The sequence below is a fragment of the Prinia subflava genome, assembly GCF_021018805.1.
Source record: "Prinia subflava isolate CZ2003 ecotype Zambia chromosome W unlocalized genomic scaffold, Cam_Psub_1.2 scaffold_43_NEW, whole genome shotgun sequence".
Taxonomy (NCBI): domain Eukaryota; kingdom Metazoa; phylum Chordata; class Aves; order Passeriformes; family Cisticolidae; genus Prinia; species Prinia subflava.
In genome coordinates this window covers 1,023,557-1,044,681 of record NW_026960615.1, presented here as the reverse complement: position 1 = coordinate 1,044,681, position 21,125 = coordinate 1,023,557, and the positions used below count along the sequence as shown (strand labels likewise).

The 21,125-nt window shown below is 45.7% G+C and overlaps 1 protein-coding gene across 5 annotated transcripts in view; it reads left to right on the top strand.

Annotated features, from left to right (window-relative positions):
• The first annotated feature begins 1,138 nt into the window (after window positions 1-1,138).
• LOC134565244 (PABIR family member 2-like) overlaps window positions 1,139-21,125 on the top strand; it is a 32,926-nt gene continuing 12,939 nt past the window's right edge. Inside the window, exons 1-9 of one of the 5 annotated variants that reach the window (XM_063424745.1) lie at window positions 1,139-1,579; window positions 1,907-1,985; window positions 3,288-3,344; window positions 3,718-3,761; window positions 3,840-3,894; window positions 4,120-4,221; window positions 5,486-5,574; window positions 6,106-6,170; window positions 14,232-14,431. In XM_063424745.1, coding sequence (XP_063280815.1) covers window positions 1,464-1,579; window positions 1,907-1,985; window positions 3,288-3,344; window positions 3,718-3,761; window positions 3,840-3,894; window positions 4,120-4,221; window positions 5,486-5,574; window positions 6,106-6,170; window positions 14,232-14,416 — 792 coding nt within the window. In that variant the 5' untranslated portion in view covers window positions 1,139-1,463 and the 3' untranslated portion in view covers window positions 14,417-14,431. Of the gene's footprint in view, window positions 1,580-1,906; window positions 1,986-3,287; window positions 3,345-3,717; window positions 3,762-3,839; window positions 3,895-4,119; window positions 4,222-5,485; window positions 5,575-6,105; window positions 6,171-14,231; window positions 14,432-21,125 lie in introns of those variants that run through there. The other 4 variants (XM_063424744.1, XM_063424743.1, XM_063424747.1 and 1 more) reach the window with 4 other exon arrangements.

Sequence of the window (21,125 nt, the reverse complement as noted above, 5' to 3'; positions counted from 1 at the left end):
GTAAGGGGCACAGGACTATGAAAGGTATTTCTCCTCTGCAGTAATACAAGATAAGGAACATTTCTCTGAGTTTTTCAATATAAATACATATTGAAAAATCCTGTAAATATTTTAAATGTAATCTTGTGAGTCTTTTAACTCAACTCCATGCATCTTTGTGCATGTCAGCCCAAAAGTCTTCATTAATAGTATCATTTCAGTGAAAGAAATGTAAGCATCAACAACAGTTGATGAGACACAGTTGCCAAACATAGAAAAATGGAATATGCTCAAGTCAGTCTTGATTAACAAAAAATGCAAGGAGGTACCATAATAAACACTATGGTACAGAAACAAGAGTTCTAATCAGTTATCTAGAAGCTTCTACCTTCAATCATTTTTAAGTAAGAGAATAACTCATCTAGCCATGTTCCCAACTAAGGTAGTTGAAATGTTGAAAAATCCTAACTTTTCTATCTTAACAGTTTCAACACCTAGAACTGGCAAAAGAACTGTTTTAACCCAGGAGAAAATTAAGACCTTTTAAAATTTGATGCTGGGAAAGACCCTGAAGTTCCCTGCATGTAAGACAAGTATGATGCAACTGCTATCACAGAAAAATACTGTAAAGTAAGCACAAACTTTGATGCTTTGATCACTTGGAGTGAGTTTTTCCAGGCCACTCTCAAACCTGAATACAGTCAAGAACTAGGATCACATCTCATAATGAATTTTATGCCAGATTTCTGAAAGCTGAGCAGACTCTCATTGCAATCAAAGCCCTGGTAGGTGCTTCAGCAGCTAGGGAAGGCTGGGTTGAACACTGGGAAAGCCTGCGGGACTTAGGTCGGAGAGGGCCTAATCTTGAAGAAGGTTGTAAAACCTTTTCGCACTAAAACGGGAAAAAGGCGCCGGGTTTGTGGCCGGGGTGGGACTCAGACCCGGATCCTTATGAGGCCGCGCCCCCGGCCGCGCCCCCGCGGCGCGAGCATCCTAGCGACCGGTGCGGCGTTTCAAACACACAGACGCTCCTCCCATAGTCAATGAGCGCGCGCAGGGACCCCGGGGGCTGTCGGGAGCTCTCCTGCCGCCGAAGCAGTGCCGGGGTGTGGAGCCAGCACGCATGCGCCTTGCAAGGTCGGCGGTACTGCCTGCGCCCCAATCCCCGCGCATGTGCAGTGCGCGGCGGTGGGTGTGGAGTGCTGTTGGTACCGAGGGAAGCACCGGGAGCAGCGCTCTGACTGCCACCGTGGGCAGCGGCGCCAGCAGCAGCTGCTAGAGGAATTGGCCGCCCCTGGTCCGCCCCCGGGATGCAGCGCTGCTGCGGCCGCCCCCCCCCGCCGGCCCCGGCGCGCCCCCAGGCTTAGCCCGCGACGCCGCCCGCGGGGCTTGTAGGGCCGGGGCAGCGGCGGCCCGAGGAGCCGCGGCGGCCGCCGGCAGTGAATGGGTGCCGCGGCGGGGCGAGAGGAGCCGGAGCCGCCGCGATGGCTCAGGAGAAAATGGAGCTGGACCTGGAGCTGCCGCCGGGGAGCGCCGCGGCCCCGGGCGACGGCAGCGGCCTGAGGCGGTCGAACAGCGCCCCGCTAATCCACGGGCTCAGGTGAGGGGCCCGGGCGGCTCGGCTCATCGAGCTCCGGGGTCACCGCTGCCCGCCGGCCTCGCCGCGGGCCTCGGCCAGGCCCGGCGCTCCCTCAGCGGCCTGTGGATCGTGTCCCTTGCGCCGCGGAGCCAGGGCCGCCAGTGCCTCCTTGTCCCTCCTCGGCTCACGGAAGGTGCTCGCCGCGCTCCCAGCGACAGCAGTGCTCCTGTTCAAATAAAATTATATTTTCAGCACTCTGGTGTCTGCAGCGCGTCACAGCACCGGGGAGCTTCAAGTAAAGCGCACCCAAAAAAGCTGTTCACAAAACTTTTTTTTATCCCCCTGCAGTGACAACTCCCAGGTGTTTCAGCCTTATGTGTTGCGGACTCGCAGGAACAGCACAACAGTTATGAGCCGTCATGGAATGGTGAGGAATCTTAAGCATGTCATGTTTACACACAACAAGGAATAATTAGAGTAGAGAAATGAAGTTAAACTTGATTTGTATTTGCACTAATTATCCTAGCAAGCTTCCAAGCTGCAGAATAAGCATTTTTTCATCTCTAACTGCAACCTATAATGAAATAATACTGGTGTGTTGACTGTGTGTCCCCAAGAAGACAAGAGTAGTTGACGTTGTATGTGACTCCCCATATTAAGTCCAGTTTAAAAGTTAACTTAAGCCTGACTGTTTTAGAGGAGTAAGATTCTGTCAGAATTACAACTCTTAAAAGGGTGTTTTACTTTGTTGTGAAAATGGACGAGGGAGTCACAGTTCTTTGTTTACCTGTTTGACATAGTGCTCTTTTATCGCAAAGGCAGAACACTAGACCTCAGAAAATCCCTGAAAGAAGAGGAATTTATTTGTTGCTCTCTGTTATAAGTCTGGTAGTGTACACTACTGCAGTTGTTTAACTTTTCAAAGATGTTGCATTTCTTTTTTTCTACTCTCTCATTGTCAGGTGAGGTATTTATGTGCTCCTTCCGCTGAAAGTTTTCTGTCTTGTCTGAAGGTAGTGAAGATTAAATATTGCTTTTCTCAAAATCTTAAAGTCCTGACATAAGTTTCCTTTATATCTTCTGTTCAGGAAAGGTGACAGGGATTTTTAATTCCAGGTCTTCTGTTGTGAGATTTCTTAAGAATCCAGAATTCTGGAGCTCGTCATTAGGTGTGACATTGGACACACGGCTGTCCTGAGTGGGAACTGTTGGCCCATTTATATGTGATGCTTGAGTTCCAGAGAAATTAGATGCATAAAATTGCACACAATTGAAAAATGCAGAAGTTAAGCTTTAGAGAGTGTTGCTCAAGACTGAGTTGAAGCACTGAGATTTCTCCTTTACAATAGCTAGCTGGTTGAGTAAGGTGCCCTGCAGGAGTTTGTCATATCCTGGGCAGTGGGGGACTGTGTAACAATCACAGTTTCATTTGTAGTATCTCCCTTGTCTAAGTGGCACGTGTAGCTATTTGTGTACTTGAGATGCTGAGCAGTATCTGCCTGCAAGTCAGATCCGTTCCACTTGCTGAGTGAAATAAGGAATTTGTGAGAGGTAAAACAAGCCTTTTCTCTTGAAGGTCAGTGTTTGCTTTTTTGCAACATTGTTTGAGTCATCCACATGAAGTTGTGCAGCTCATTTTGAACTTCCTAAGAATGTAGTTGATGGTAAATAGTGTGTATGCAAGCAGTTATGTGTGATTTAATCATTGTGGGTGTCACTTTTTTTCCAGTTCTTGTCATCATCTCCTATTCGTATTCCTAGCAGCCGACTTCATCAGATCAGAAGGGTAAGTGGAGTTTTTATGTGTATTCAGTAACAGAATGAAAAGTACTATATGATATTGAAGTACTTGCACAGTGGGGGGTTCTTTCCTATTGAATTTTTCAAGTACTAAAAATCCTGTAACATTTCTTAAGACTTAATTTCAACAGGGAAGTGGCCTTGCAAGGCTTATTGTTCTGTTTAAGCTACCTTGCATTTTGGAAGTATTTAATTTAAGAGAAGCAGTGAGCTGGACTGGTGGCTGTCCTGTCTTTCTGTAGTGGTTCTGCTGTTCATATTTCAATCCTGATGGCAAATAATGGAATCACGAGTATTATTTGACGTACCTGTGATGAATCAAATGTTATGGGAAAACTTATGATGTTTATCTCTTGCAGGAGGAAGGAGTGGATTTAATAAACAGAGAAGCAGCACATGAAAGGTGAGTGTTACTGAAAGAAGGTGATAAAATAGCCAGTTATCCTCTTTGTAGCTACTGATGGGGTTTTTTGTATTCTAGGGAAGTGCAGACAGCAATGCAGATAAGCCAGTCATGGGAGGAAAGCTTGAGCCTGGTAATGTTTTTATAGATGTTTCCTATTTAATTCTACTTTTACACTGAAATGACAAAATTAAGGGAAAGAGAAGAATTAAGTGTGAAAATAATTTAAGAAGAATTTAAGCTCATCTGCTTTAGCTACTTTGTGCATTTGACCCAATGACTTTCCATTAGAAGGTTGTGCCTTGGATTTCAAGGTAACGTCCTTGCCAGTGTTAAGTCAGAAACCTTGTATTCACAGAGCGACAATGACTTGGACAAGTCTGAGAAATCTTTCTCCCCAAAAAGAATAGACTTCATTCCAGTTTCACCTGCACCTTCACCTACAAGAGGAATAGGAAAGGTAGGATAAGTGAAATACCAAGCTGAGACAATATTTCAGAATTCTAGACCAAGCTGAACTGTCAAGATGTGTAACTTCACAAATTGTTCCGTAGTTTAAAAAACCCCTGAGCAACACAACTGAACAAGCACCAAAAAAGCCAAATCTATTTTGTTGGTTTCTTAGAATCAAAGGGTTGACATCTGTGAGCCTGCAGCGTTTAAGGATGTTTTCAGTTACTGCTGTTTGTGCAGTGTTCAGATGGGTTTGGGTTCTGGTTCTAGGGAAGCTGGAAGAGATCATGAAAATAGTCATGGACAGGATCTCCAGGTGCCAGAAGTGGGGGGATTTTGGGGAAGAAGCACCAAAATTTGACTGCAAATCTGTATGATGAGAGATGAAAATGTGTCCATCAGTTATGGAAAGGAAGGCACAAATGCATTCTGAAGGACTTGGGTGGGTTGAACTCGTACTGGAAACTGGTGGCAGATGCCAGAGAAAGAGGTGGATGTTAGATAAACTACTTTTCCAGTGAGGATTGGAAAACTGAAATGTAGCACAGAGAAACTGGCACCTGGGTTTGAAGATGGGCTGCTTGACCTTGTTTACACCTTCTTGTGTGATTCTGCTTTTGTACAAAAAAGGAGCAATCTGTGTGCTCCTACCAGACTGGTGCATGTAACAGCCACATATGAGTGCTAGGTAAATGTGTTCCTGGGAAAACATTGATGCTGGCAGCTGGTCCTGTACCTTTGGAATTCTCACTGTAAAGCACTGGCAGATAACTTGACAGAAAGATTTTTGTGTTTAGCTAGAAGCATTCATGGGCTAAGATCAAATTAGCTGCAGAATTACAAAGCTAAATATCCTGTTTTACTCTGGAATATTGTCAGTTTTAAGGTCAGAGGTATTTTGAGTAAACTCAACTTGTTTGTTTAACAAGCTCCTTGATAGAAGTAAGTCCTGAGTACTGTACTGCTGTTTCTAAATGTAACAAAGAACAGAAACAATTTTCTTATTTAGAGAAGAGTGTCTATTTAAATTTTACTTCTCTTGTGGGTTTCAATTTTAGCTAAATCTGAGCAAAATTGCATGGGCCAGTATGTTTTTGTAAGTTAAAATCTAATACTTGTAAGATTATATTTGATAATATGCATAATCTGTTGCTAGCTTTTCTTTAAGAATAAAAAGGGAATAGAAGAAGGGATGTTTGTTTTGGAGGGTGGAGTGTAGCATGAGTATTTTAAAGGAAATTCTGAACTATCTTCATTTGAACTTCTTGCAGCAATGTTTTTCACCATCCTTGCAAATGTTTGTGAGCAGTAATGGATTACCTCCAAGCCCTATTCCCAGTCCAACAAGGCGATTCTGCAAGTAAGTAATGAGTGTCTGTTGTGCTAACATTGGAATTTAAGCCAAAGATTAATTAAAGATGATGTTAAGGCATTAAAAGAGACTTCAGTTTTATGACTGCTGAAGCATTGCCACATAAAAATGCTCTGAAAGTTCAACCTTTACTAATGGCAGCTCTGTGTGTGTGTGCTCTTAGAGAGCATGTCAACTTTAAACTAGACTTGGTAACTTGAGGGGAGGTTCTCAGGTATTTCAAAATAACTTTGTCAGCAGATTAGTTCTATATAAATACACTACAAAATTTAGAAAAGAATTGAAATGAGGATGTGATTCACTAAGGAAAGGAGAAAACCTTAGAAAATCTACTATAGCTTCATGTGGCAGATAATCTGCTCTATTAGGCAGCCTGTATTTGTTATCTATGTATTTAGATTCCACAAGAATTTCAGCTGTGCAGGAATAGTTTTGAAGAATGTTTCATATGCTCTGGTTGTGTTGATTTGATGCAAAGTGGAACCTTTACAGGCCTGATGCCCAGTATTCTCTCTTCAGCAGGAGGAGTCAAAGTCCAATCAACTGTATCAGGCCCAGTGTTCTTGGCCCCATTAAAAGAAAAGGTATGTGTATTTACCTTGCCAGATGTTTTAACATGGATGTAGTTTTCTAGCAGGATACATTTTTTTGTTATTCTGTAAATATAATGCACTTGTATCCACAGTGAACTGGAATTTGCCAGGCATAACTCAAAAATACAATGTAAAGTAGCTAGTCTATAACACAGGATAAAAATCTTAAAAACCAGCTACTGCTTGACACAAGCAAACTTTATTATACAACAAATTAAATGTGCGAGCTTATGAACGTTCATAACATATCTACAAGTACCACTGAACACTGCACACCCTTCAGATCATCTTAGGAATGTTGCTTATCATGCAGCATCTTCTAAACTTAGTACTGAATGTTTGTTTTCACTCCTAAAGTTCAGAAGGTGAGTGTTTAGAGAAATGGAATAAATGAATGCCCTTTCCTTCTGAAGGGGGGAAAATGCATCCTTTCCTGGAACTGTTCCATGTTAGAGATTTTCAAGTAACAACCTGTCTTGGTTTGAAAGACAGGTGTCTGCTAGGGAGGGGCAGGACCTCCCTAGAGATGGAGAATTCAAATCCCCTCCCTCCAAATTATTCTAATTTAGAAAATTAAAGGGGCTTTCAGGCAGAGGTATGGGGATAGGAATAACAGTTCTTTACTGGTATATATGACAAAGCAAACAAACAACAACGACTACAGCATTAATAATAAACAGAACCAGGAGCCTCGAGGGCTTTCTTTCACAGAGCCCGGGGCAGTTTGATCTCAGTGCCCCTGCGGAACTGAGAGACCAAGCTGGAAGGGTGGAAAATCCCAGGCTGGTGGATGAGATCAGATAGTCTGCGCTGGTCGCTGGAACAGCAGGGATGTTCCGGCAGGGCAGGACGGCAGTGCGGCGCTACAGGGTAGCAGAAAGCCTCAAAGCTGTGCCGAAGAAGCAGCAGTGGTGGGGGCAGGGCCGGCCCAGCAGGGCAGGAGGAGGCGAGCTCAGAATTCCTGGGCACCTGAGCAGATGATGGTAGATTTGTCAGGACGAGACGGAGTGATGACCATGAACTCTTCCCGCAGCGAGCAACAGCTTGACCGTCCTCCCCGATGCCGAGAGCAAGAGAGTCTGGCTGTCCCCAGCTCTTTCCTTTACTTCCCCCCAAAACTCGCGTTATCTCCCCCCTCTGAGAGAAACTCTCAGAGACCCAAAAACAATAGGTATAGCTCAGTGCTACAATGTCCTTTGGCTGCTTCTTTGTTTTGGTATAGCACCCACAAGCACTCAGTAGTTAGTCTCCTAGCAACTTATGGGGAAAAATTGTATAAGAAAGAAAAAACAAACAAACAAATCTAACCCCAAACATTATCCACCCCAATTTTTTTCTTATACCAACATATTACATTGAATTTAAACCTTTGAAATATATACATACATGCACTACCTTAATTATATACATATATAGATACAGATATGGATACAGACACAGTGATGTGAGTAGTTCACTCTAAAGCAAGGTCTCCTTGAGGTATGCATCGGGTCTCTCCATCTTTTTGCATCACCCACCAGGTGCAACCTGGTCCCTGAGCGAAGACAACCCCACAGATGGGATTGTCTTTGCCGGAGACAGAATTAATCTAAACAGTTTTTCCCAGCATACTTCTCATGCATACCACTGGAACCTTATCTCTATCTGTTGTTCTCAGGGGCTCAGATTGGGCAGGGCCTGCTCTGTTGGTGGAACTTTGAGTGTTCACTAACCATGTGGCCTTTGCTAAATTAATCTCCCAGTTCTTGAAAGTCCCCCCACCCAGTGCCTTCAAGGTGGTTTTAGGCAGGCCATTACACTGAAAAGAACAGGGCATATGCCTTTATTAATATTCAGCTCTTTATTAAAGTGATCAGCTCACTATTAAAGTCATCAGCAGGATTTCAGAGTCCGATCGGAGCTTTCCACGCTGCTGCAGCCATCCGAAGGAGCAGGTGCTGTCCCAGTTCATCGTTCCACTGCAAACAGTAGATGCCTGACGTGCCAAGTCAGCTCTTTGCCCTCAGGGAAAACTTTCAAGAGTTTCCCCTTGTCTGTCTCAGTCAGCTCAGCTGGCCAGTTCCCATTCCATTCAGGCTCCTCACAGGTCATGGCCAATCTTCAAACCAGGCCAGGGGGTGCATCCACCCCCCGCTCGGCCAGGGCACTATCCAGTTCTCTTCTGACGAATCCAGCTTCCTCTCCTGGAGTGCAGTTTCCCCAAAAAAACCTCCCAGGATCCACGGGGGCGGCCCTATCTGCATATACAAATGCATATGCATTGGTCCTGGTTGCAGCAGAGGTCATTACAAAGAACAATAACCGGGCAATTAAGGCCAGAACCGCTCCTTTTCACTTTTTAATGAGGTAGGAAAGTGTTGCCAGGCAACTCCTCTTCAGGGAAGCTTCCCTCCCCACTCAAACTGGCTGGGGTGTGGGGGTTAAACAGGAAAAAACCCCTAGGACAGGGACAGCCCAGCCTTTTTTTCTTTTTTTTTTCTTTTTTTTGACCGGGAAAATTGTTCATAACAGCACCGTTCAACTTTCCCAGCTGCTGGTGCATGATAAGGAATATGGTACATCCACTCGATGCCATGTTCTCTAGCCCAGGTTGTTATAACGGCTATTCTTAAAATGACTCCCATTGTCTGACTCGATTCTCTCAGGGGTGCCATGCTTACAAAGGACTTGCTTTTCCAGGCCCAGGATGGTGTTCCAGGCAGTAGCGTGAGGCACAGGGTAGGTTTCTAACCATCCAGTGGTGGCTTCCACCATGGTCAGTACATAGCGCTTGCCTTGGTGGGTTTGGGGAAGGGGGATGTAGTCAATTTGCCGGACTTCTCCATACTTATATATTTGGACTACCTCTCGCTGTACTACAGGGGCTTCACCTGCTTGGCCTGCTTGATTGCAGCACACATCTCAGTCATGGATAACCTGAGAAATGCTGTCCATGGTTAAATCCACCCCTCCGTCTCGTGCCCACTTATAGGTGGCATCTCTGCCCTGATGACCTGAGGCATCATGGGCCCATAGAGCTAGGAACAACTGTCCTTTGTGTTGCCAATCTAAGTCTATCTTTGACACGTCTATCTTGGCAGCCAGATCTACTCGCTCGTTGTTTTGTTGCTCCTCATTAGCCCGACTCTTGGGGACGTGGGCATCTACATGGCGGACTTTCACAGGTAGCTTCTCTACCCGAGTGGCAATGTCTTTCCATTCACCAGCAGCCCAGATTGGTTTTCCCCTATGCTGCCACTTGGCCTTTTTCCACCTTTCCAGCCAACCTCACAGAGCATTGGCTGCCATCCACAAATCAGCGTAGAGGTAGAGCTTTGGTCACTTCTCTCTTTCAGCAAAATCCAGGGCCAGTTGAATAGCCTTCAGTTCCACAAGTTGACTTGATCCACCTTCTCCTTTAGTGGCTTGTGCAACCTGTCATGTGGGGCTCCATACGGCTGCTTTCCACTTCCGGTTCATCCCTACGATGTGACAGGAATCATCAGTGGAAAGAGTGTAGCGTGTTTCTTCTGCTCGCAATGGATTATATGGTGGAGCTTCTTCAGCACATGTGACTTGCTCTTGTCCTTCTTCATCTGTGAGATCAAAGTTTTCAACTTCTGGCCAGTTTGTAATTATCTCCAAAATCCCAGGGCGATTCAGGTTTCTAATACAGGCGCGCTGAGTGATGAGAGCAGTCCATTTGCTCCATGTGGCGTCGGTGGCGTGGTGGGTAGAGGGAACCTTTCCTTTGAACATCCACCCCAGCACCGGTAGTCAGGGTCCCAGGAGGAGTTGTGCTTCTGTGCCAATCACTTCCGAGGCAGCTTGGACTCCTCTATGGGCTGCCAAGATTTCTTTCTTTGTGGGAGTGTAGTTGGCTTCAGGCCCTCTGTAACTTCGGCTCCAGAATCCCAGTGGTTGGCTTCGAGTTTCACCAGGCACTTTCTGTTAAAGGCTCCAGGACAGACCATGGTTCCCAGGTGCAGATTAGTGCACGTTCTTCACCTCTGGTCCTTTCTTGACTGGGCCCAGGGCTACTGCACGAGCGATCTCCTGCTTGATCTGGGCAAAGGCTTGCTGCTGTTTAGGACCCCAGTGGAAATTGTTCTTCTTGCGGGTAACCAGGTAGAGAGGGCTCACAATCTGGCTGTACTCAGGAATGTGCATTCTCCAAAAGCCTATGGCGCCTAGGAAAGCTTGTATTTCCTTCTTGCTGGTTGGTGGAGACATCGCAGTGATCTTATTGATGACCTCAGTGGGAATCTGACGCCGCCCATCTTGCCACTTTACTCCCAGGAACTGGATCTCCTTGGCAGGTCCCTTGACTTTGCTCTTCTTGATGGCAAAACTAGCTTCCAGGAGAATATGGATGATCTTTCCTTTCTCAAACACTTCCCTTGCTGTGTTCCCCCACACAATGATGCCATCGATGTACTGTAGATGTTGGGGAGCCTCACCCTTTTCCAGTGCAGCCTGGATCAGTCCATGGCAGATGGTGGGGCTGTACTTCCACCCCCGGGGCAGTCGGTTCCAGGTGTACTGCACGCCCCCCCTCCACGTGAAAGCAAACTGAGGCCTGCATTCTGCAGCCAGAGGAATGGAGAAAAACAGTTTGGCAATGTCAATAGTGGCATACCACTTTGCTGCCTTGGACTCCAGTACGAGCTGGAGTCCCAGCATGTCTGGCACAGCGGCGCTCAGCGGTGGAGTCACTTCATTCAGGGCATGATAGTCCACAGTCAATTTCCATTCTCCATCAGACTTGCGCACAGGCCAAATGGGGCTGTTGAAGGGTCGGTGGGTTTTGCTGACCACCCCTTGGCTCTGCAGCTCTCTGATCATCTTGTGGATGGGGATCACTGCATCTCGATTTGTCTGATACTGCTGGCAGTGCACCGTCGAGGTGGCCACTGGTACTCGTTGCTCTTCTACCTTCAGGAGTCCTACTGCAGATGGGTTCTCGGACAGTCCAGGCAAGGTGTTCAATTTCTTAATGCCCTCTGCCTCCACAGCAGCTATTCTACAAGCAAACCCGAATCCCTTAGGGTCTTTGTAGTAGCCATTCCTTAGAAAGTCTATGCCAGAGAATACATGGAGCCTTTGGCCCAGTCGCAATTGGATTTTTCGGCTACTCCTTCCCGGTCAGGCTCGCCTCAGCTTCCAAGAGTCAATTCTTGCGATCCCCCCTCACTCCAGCAATGGAAATAGGTTCTGTCCCCACATTTCCCGATGGCATTAGGGTACACATTGCACCAGTGTCAACTAAAGTTTCATATTTCTGTGGCTCTGATGTGCCAGGCCATCGGATCCACACAGTCCAAAAGGCTCGGTTTTCCCATGCCTCTTCCTGGATAGAGGCAGGGCCCCTCTAGCACTGGTTACTATTCCCTTCCTGTGCATACATAGTAGAGGTTTCTTCAAGGGGATTTGACAGAGCATCCTCACTTCTGTAATACTTGACAGCCTGGTCATGGGATATTGAGGCTACCTTCATTCTAGTGGAACCCCCTTCGTGAGTGTTTCTCTCCTTTAGCTCACGCACCTGTGCTGCTAGGACAGAAGTGGGTTTCCCATCCCACCTTCTCATGTCTTCCACATGGTCACGCAGAAAAAACCACAGGTCAGCTCGTGGGGTGTACCCTCTCTCTCTAGCTGGGGGACGTTGAGCTCTGACTTTGGGGCCTGTAACTCGCACCAGTGCTATATGGGAACTGTTCTTCATCTCCCTCATCTCCTCTTTAAGTTCCTTAACCATGACAGAGACCTGAACCTGCATTGGGCCACTGATCATACTCTCATAATTTCTGAGCTTGTTGGCTATGGAACCCACTGTCTCTCGGTTGTCCTCAGCATTAACTGTTGCAATGAACGTGGCATATTGAGATGGTCCTAGAGTTGCCAGATTCCACAGCATTTGTGCAGGGGGATATGGGCCACTGAATACCGAACTAATATGATTTCACCAGAAGCCGTTTATTGTTTACAATACAACTCCAAATATAGATTCTAAGTCTCCGGCCTACGTGGGCACACATCTCTCGGTTGGCTAAGTTGCTTTTTCAAGAGGTAGGTACATCTCCTTAAGGACATGTAATTGGTCAAATGTCCATCATCACCTTGCGTCTTCTGTATCTAGGGTATACATTGTTTGTGGACAGTTTCTCAGGCTCTCTGTTCTTATTTTAATCCTGTTATTTTTCCGGTAACCTTGATGAATTCCTGAGAACCCTGAAAACAAGACTGCAGGTGGCTTGATAAGATTTCTCACGAACAGTTTGGCTGGTGCATCAAAACGGCCTGTTCCACAGATGCATTGCTATAATCCCCCTTCTTTTTTCTTGCACCAGACAAACCCTCTTTACTGCACTTTTCACCAAGCGAGTCACCATCTCCACAATGCTTGGAATAACACAAAGCAACAAAACAATGACTACCAGTAACAACAAAGCTTCCTTTGTAATATCCTTCAACCATGCAGTGATTCCCCATCCATAAACCATTAATTCAATCCCCAGTCAACAACAGTCAACTTCTTCATATAATCTTGTAGTTGTCTGATTTTTCGTGTGTATGGATGCAGAATGGTCAGAGAGGTTCATACAACACATTCCTTCAAAGTCCTCACACAGGTGCCCATGTCATATTAGCAAAACTCTATAACAGCTCTGTTTTACCGTTTGTTGTGTCTAATACTATCTACATCAGTGAGCATCTGATTTGAAATAGTTAAAGCTATATTTAACTACCTGGCTGCCCAGCATCCCAACTTGCCAAGCCTAGCCAAAGCTTAAGCAGCAACAGCACCTGGAGTAGGGAAGGATGCTACATAAAACCCATTTACAATCAACAAAAACTTGTTAAATCATGTCACTTACACAGGGTCTCACAGCGTGAGAAAAAAAAAATAATGTCCAGTGTCTCTAGGGGAAATTGAGACAAATGTTTATTTTTTGAAAGTCCAAATAGTTGAGATTCAGGAGAATGTCCACTAGCTGGAAATGTTGATCTTGACATCACTGAATGTCTTTTTGGGAACTTGGAATGGGAAATAGCTGAAGAAGATTAGTAGGAACAGTATATCATGATGATGACAAAAGGCTGGTTTTGGCAAGTTTCCTCTGTAAGTCTCTAGACAAAGCCTTCTTCTGGAAGTCCTACTTCTGCTTCTGTTCTGATCACGAAGGCTGGGTGGCGATGAAGTCACGTCTCCTCGCACTTAACCTCATTTTCTCAGAGGCAATTGATGTCTGATCAACTGAATAGATGAATATTTTTAACCTGTTGATGATAAAAACGCATGCACCTCTTCTCTTTAAGGCAATAAATCAATTGAAAAAATATTTTGAAAAAATTTGCTATCTTGATAAAGTGAATTTTCCTTTAAAAGCCTGGAAACCTTTTTGGGCAACTTCATACAGGTAGTTTACAGAGTGTTTTTTCACTTATTTGTTTTCTAACTGCTTATAACTTGCAACCAAAAAACTTGATAGATCTGAACACATAGAGCCTCTGACATGTGATCTGAGCTCAAAATTCAAATTTAGCTTTGATAACTCTTTTTCTAAATTTCCTAATATAACTATTGCATTATTCCAACTCTTTTTCCAAATTCCTAATCTAAATATTACATTATTCAAAATTATCTGTTGTCTAAAGTGCTGTCTTGGGTTGAAAAAATGTAACCAAAAACGTGTATTCTATTTTCATCTGTTGAAACCGGTTGGGAGATATTGTTCATTATCTCTTGTAACTCTAGGGGGGGAAGAGGGTGGATGCCTTCTGTTAATGGGACAACTGATAACACCAGATAAGGTAGTGCAGCCTTATCTCTTCTTCCACCTATCCTCCTCCGGGGGACATCACCTCTGAATGGGCCATTTAAGGCCTCTTACATGACTGATAACGTTACTTCATTCCACTGTGAGATGCTCCACCAAGTGGGAGGAGCCAAAGCCTTTCCACCGGGATAAAACCAGCCATTCCAAACACCAAGTTAGCCTGTTTTTCCACTGAATTCTCAGAGGAAGACTGAAACCATCTCACCAGCACTGGACCCCTTGTTTCCTACAGGATCATCTCTGCTTCACAGAACAACACCTGTTACTCCAGGAAGACTCGTTTGGACTACCTCGAACACCCTGACAACAGGGTGTCAGGTCATATCTCTGACTCTGCCAGGGTTTTCTAGGACTTTTGTTTGTTTGCTTGTTTGGGTTTTTTTGTACTACTGCATTTGGGTTTTTTTGTTTTTTTAATATTCCTAGTAAAGAACTATTATTCCTATTCCTATATTTTTGCCTGAAAGCTCCTAATTGCAAAATTGTAATCATTTGGAGGGAGGGGGTTTTACATTCTCCATTCCAAGGGAAACTCCAGATTTCCCTGAGAGATACCTGTCTTTCCAAACCAAGACAGAATTTGGTACCCAACGTGAGGCACGAAGGCACTGAAGGAAAGGAATAACAGTTCTTGGGTGACTTAGGTTCTTGTGTACTAGATATAGAGTCCTCGCTGGACAGCATCATGTGGTCTAGCTTGCCCTGGTTTGGATGGCACGTGGTTGTGGCTACATTCCTCCCATTTACAGGCCCTTATCTAAACATGGGCCCTATAACTAAGGCTACTGTGGCTGTTATCCAGTTTATTTTATGGGTTAATAAGGTGAGGAATTCATAGATTTTTAACTTCCTCTGGAAGGCAGGTGCATGGATTCAGAGCTATCACACCCTAACTGTGTTTTTGGGGTTACTTTAACAATAGTACCTACTGTGAGGAAATGACATCAGGGGAAATTTTTCCCCAACCCTTCACTCAGATCTTTGTGTCTACCAGTGTTTGAAGGTTTAAATTTTTTCTAAATGCTAATGATATCATATGGTGGCTGGTGTTGCTGGTATGCCTGTTCTGTTTAGCATTTAGAGATAAGGGGATATTGACCTGGATAGCCACCCTGATATCTACCCCAGAGAATAAGGATACTGACCAGGAGCCTGACCCTGCCCCACAGCCTACCTCAGAGATAAACCACGTGGACTGAGTGAAGGAGATATGTGAGATGGGCCACATGCTGAGGGAGTACATTTCCTCTGTGGTAGCCCCATTAGCCCCTGCTGATGAGAAACCCTCCCCCTGCCCTGACAAAGGAGAGTCTGATGGTGCACCAGTGGAACCCAAAGATGTTACAACCATCCAGGTGCCAGCTGAACCACAGTGGCAGTCACAGCCAGCAGCTGTCGCCCCTGTGGAAACAAAGAAGTCTAAGGTGAAATTGGTGATCCCTGGTAATAAGGATAAGAAAGCAAGGCCCTCACAACCCGCAAGGGAGCCAGAGGTTGAGATCATCACTGAGTCCCTGACGTATGAAAGTCTCCATAATCTGCAAAAAGATATTGCATGATGGGAATGTGAGGCTTATACAGCCTGGTTACTTCGGGTCTGGGACCATATGGGTAGAGGTGTGCAACTGGATGGTGGTGAGGCAAGGAATTTGGGACCCTTGACCCAGGACTCAGGTGTGAATCAGGTATTCGTAAGGAAGCCAGGGCCCCTTTCCCTCTGGGAGTGGCTTTTCATGAGTGTAAGGGAGAGGTTTATCCACAGAGAAAGAATGCAGGAACGCCACCATAGAATGCACGGGAAGACTCTTGAGGAAGGGATCCAACAGCTGAGGGAAGTAGCAGTATTGGAGGTACTTTTTGGGAGGAGTGGACAGCATGATAATGGCCCCGACAAGGTTAGGTGCACAAGGAAAATGTTGTGGAATCTGGCAACTCTAGGACCATCTCAATATGCCACGTTCATTGCAACAGTTAATGCTGAGGACAACCGAGAGACAGTGGGTTCCATAGCCAACAAGCTCAGAAATTATGAGAGTATGATCAGTGGCCCAATGCAGGTTCAGGTCTCTGTCATGGTTAAGGAACTTAAAGAGGAGATGAGGGAGATGAAGAACAGTTCCCATATAGCACTGGTGCGAGTTACAGGCCCCAAAGTCAGAGCTCAACGTCCCCCAGCTAGAGAGAGAGGGTACACCCCACGAGCTGACCTGTGGTTTTTTCTGCGTGACCATGTGGAAGACATGAGAAGGTGGGATGGGAAACCCACTTCTGTCCTAGCAGCACAGGTGCGTGAGCTAAAGGAGAGAAACACTCACGAAGGGGGTTCCACTAGAATGAAGGTAGCCTCAATATCCCATGACCAGGCTGTCAAGTATTACAGAAGTGAGGATGCTCTGTCAAATCCCCTTGAAGAAACCTCTACTATGTATGCACAGGAAGGGAATAGTAACCAGTGCTAGAGGGGCCCTGCCTCTATCCAGGAAGAGGCATGGGAAAACCGAGCCTTTTGGACTGTGTGGATCCGATGGCCTGGCACATCAGAGCCACAGAAATATGAAACTTTAGTTGACACTGGTGCAATGTGTACCCTAATGCCATCGGGAAATGTGGGGACAGAACCTATTTCCATTGCTGGAGTGAGGGGGGATCGCAAGAATTGACTCTTGGAAGCTGAGGCGAGCCTGACCGGGAAGGAGTAGCCGAAAAATCCAATTGCGACTGGGCCAAAGGCTCCATGTATTCTCTGGCATAGACTTTCTAAGGAATGGCTACTACAAAGACCCTAAGGGATTCGGGTTTGCTTGTAGAATAGCTGCTGTGGAGGCAGAGGGCATTAAGAAATTGAACACCTTGCCTGGACTGTCCGAGAACCCATCTGCAGTAGGACTCCTGAAGGTAGAAGAGCAACGAGTACCAGTGGCCACCTCGACGGTGCACTGCCAGCAGTATCAGACAAATCGAGATGCAGTGATCCCCATCCACAAGATGATCAGAGAGCTGCAGAGCCAAGGGGTGGTCAGCAAAACCCACCGACCCTTCAACAGCCCCATTTGGCCTGTGCGCAAGTCTGATGGAGAATGGAAATTGACTGTGGACTATCATGCCCTGAATGAAGTGACTCCACCGCTGAGCGCCGCTGTGCCAGACATGCTGGGACTCCAGCTCGTACTGGAGTCCAAGGCAGCAAAGTGGTATGCCACTATTGACATTGCCAAACTGTTTTTCTCCATTCCTCTGGCTGCAGAATGCAGGCCTCAGTTTGCTTTCACGTGGAGGGGGGGCGTGCAGTACACCTGGAACCGACTGCCCCGGGGGTGGAAGTACAGCCCCACCATCTGCCATGGACTGATCCAGGCTGCACTGGAAAAGGGTGAGGCTCCCCAACATCTACAGTACATCGATGGCATCATTGTGTGGGGGAACACAGCAAGGGAAGTGTTTGAGAAAGGAAAGATCATCCATATTCTCCTGGAAGCTAGTTTTGCCATCAAGAAGAGCAAAGTCAAGGGACTTGCCAAGGAGATCCAGTTCCTGGGAGTAAAGTGGCAAGATGGGCGGCGTCAGATTCCCACTGAGGTCATCAATAAGATCACTGCGATGTCTCCACCAACCAGCAAGAAGGAAATACAAGCTTTCCTAGGCGCCATAGGCTTTTGGAGAATGCACATTCCTGAGTACAGCCAGATTGTGAGCCCTCTCTACCTGGTTACCCGCAAGAAGAACAATTTCCACTGGGGTCCTAAACAGCAGCAAGCCTTTGCCCAGATCAAGCAGGAGATCGCTCGTGCAGTAGCCCTGGGCCCAGTCAAGAAAGGACCAGAGGTGAAGAACGTGCACTAATCTGCACCTGGGAACCATGGTCTGTCCTGGAGCCTTTAACAGAAAGTGCCTGGTGAAACTCGAAGCCAACCACTGGGATTCTGGAGCCGAAGTTACAGAGGGCCTGAAGCCAACTACACTCCCACAAAGAAAGAAATCTTGGCAGCCCATAGAGGAGTCCAAGCTGCCTCGGAAGTGATTGGCACAGAAGCACAACTCCTCCTGGGACCCTGACTACCGGTGCTGGGGTGGATGTTCAAAGGAAAGGTTCCCTCTACCCACCACGCCACCGACGCCACATGGAGCAAATGGACTGCTCTCATCACTCAGCGCGCCTGTATTAGAAACCTGAATCGCCCTGGGATTTTGGAGATAATTACAAACTGGCCAGAAGTTGAAAACTTTGATCTCACAGATGAAGAAGGACAAGAGCAAGTCACATGTGCTGAAGAAGCTCCACCATATAATCCATTGCGAGCAGAAGAAACACGCTACACTCTTTCCACTGATGATTCCTGTCACATCGTAGGGATGAACCGGAAGTGGAAAGCAGCCGTATGGAGCCCCACATGACAGGTTGCACAAGCCACTAAAGGAGAAGGTGGATCAAGTCAACTTGTGGAACTGAAGGCTATTCAACTGGCCCTGGATTTTGCTGAAAGAGAGAAGTGACCAAAGCTCTACCTCTACGCTGATTTGTGGATGGCAGCCAATGCTCTGTGAGGTTGGCTGGAAAGGTGGAAAAAGGCCAAGTGGCAGCATAGGGGAAAACCAATCTGGGCTGCTGGTGAATGGAAAGACATTGCCACTCGGGTAGAGAAGCTACCTGTGAAAGTCCGCCATGTAGATGCCCACGTCCCCAAGAGTCGGGCTAATGAGGAGCAACAAAACAACGAGCGAGTAGATCTGGCTGCCAAGATAGACGTGTCAAAGATAGACTTAGATTGGCAACACAAAGGACAGTTGTTCCTAGCTCTATGGGCCCATGATGCCTCAGGTCATCAGGGCAGAGATGCCACCTATAAGTGGGCACGAGACGGAGGGGTGGATTTAACCATGGACAGCATTTCTCAGGTTATCCATGACTGAGATGTGTGCTGCAATCAAGCAGGCCAAGCAGGTGAAGCCCCTGTAGTACAGCGAGAGGTAGTCCAAATATATAAGTATGGAGAAGTCCGGCAAATTGACTACATCCCCCTTCCCCAAACCCACCAAGGCAAGCGCTATGTACTGACCATGGTGGAAGCCACCACTGGATGGTTAGAAACCTACCCTGTGCCTCACGCTACTGCCTGGAACACCATCCTGGGCCTGGAAAAGCAAGTCCTTTGTAAGCATGGCACCCCTGAGAGAATCGAGTCAGACAATGGGACCCATTTCAAGAATAGCCCTTATAAACACCTAGGCGAGAGAACATGGTGTTAAATCAATATATCCCATCCCTTATCATGCACCAGCTGCCGGAAAAGTTGACAGATGCAAGGGACTATTTAAGACTATCCTCCAAGCACTTGATGCAGAGATCTTCAAGAATTGAGAAATGAACTTAGCAAAAGCAACCTGGATGGTAAACAGCCGAGGCTCCATCAGTCAAGCTGGTCCTGCCTAGTCTGAACCCTTGCACACGGTGGATAAAGTCCCGGTGTTTCACATAAAACGTATTTTAGGAAAGACTGTTTGGATTAATCCCACCTCAGGCAAAGGCTGACCTATCTCTGCGATTGTTTTTGCTTAAGGACCTGGTTGTACTTAGTGAGTAATGCAGAAAGATGGAGAAACCTGTTGTGTGCCACAGGGAAATCTAATCTTTAGTGAGAATTGTGTGTAAGGCTTCATTGTGTATGTATGTGTATATATATATATATAATAGAGTTTATTGATTTGGATATGATACAGATGATGATAGAAAAAGAGGTGGATAATGTCTTGGGTTGAAAAAATGTAACCAAAAACGTGTATTCTATTTTCATCTGTTGAAACCGGTTGGGAGATATTGTTCATTATCTCTTGTAACTCTAGGGGGGGAAGAGGGTGGATGCCTTCTGTTAATGGGACAACTGATAACACCAGATAAGGTAGTGCAACCTTATCTCTTCTTCCACCTATCCTCCTCCGGGGGACATCACCTCTGAATGGGCCATTTAAGGCCTCTTACATGACTGATAACGTTACTTCATTCCATTGTGAGATGCTCCACCAAGTGGGAGGAGCCAAAGCCTTTCCACCGGGATAAAACCAGCCATTCCAAACACCAAGTTAGCCTGTTTTTCCACTGAATTCTCAGAGGAAGGCTGGACCCATTTCACAACAGGGTGTCAGGTTGTATCTCTGACTCTGTCAGGGTTTTCTAGGACTTTTGTTTGTTTGCTTGTTTGTTTTTTTGTACTGCTTCATTTGGGGTTTTTTTGTTTGTTTTTTAATATTCCTAGTAAACTGTTATTCCTATTCCCATAGTTTTTCCCTGAAAGCTCCTAATTGCAAAATTGTAATCATTTGGAGGGAGGGGGTTTTACCTTTTCCATTCCTAGGGAAACTCCAATTTTCCCTGACAGATACCTGTCTTTCCAAACCAAGTTCTTATATACATCTTGCCGTATTCAACCTTCTTAAGGCCCTAAATTCCCATGTGGTTTTGTTTTGTTTTTTGGTCTTTTTTTTTTAATGGCATGCATGACTCTTGCTAAGAACATAAAGGGAATAACAAAACTAAACTACATATGCAGTAAAACAAAACATACAGCAATCAGGAATAAGTCAGGTACAACCATTAAGAATTTTTCAGATAATACACATAATCCTTAACACATGTGAAATTAGGTGTTTAGCAATCTTTGAAATACTGTACCATCATCCCAGAGTCTGTAAGCAGCTGATAGACTACAAATCAGTGAAAATTTGAACAATCATTTTCCGGCTAATGTTTCTCCAGACTTTTGTCAAAGATAGGTCCAGCTGTCATTCATAGGGTCGAATTGCTGAGTCAAAGCAACTTGAATATTGTTTTGATACAGGAAATATCTGGGTCTGTTGGCCAATTTCCCATCCACACAGAGCTATGGCCTGGCCACTGCCCGAGCTCTAAGCTGGAAGAGAATTCCCTAGACCTCTTTCAAAACAAGACTCTTAAGAATCTTAGGGTGAACGACTAGTTGAACCATCTAATAACTGGTCTCCTCCCTCCCTGAAATTCCCTCAGGATAGGGATGCTTTAAGTACAGCAAACTGTCAGAGTGCTTCTGTAACAAGAACTAAAGGTCACAATATCATCAGTTCAGAGGAGGTCTTCAACAAAGCTCAGGTATCATTT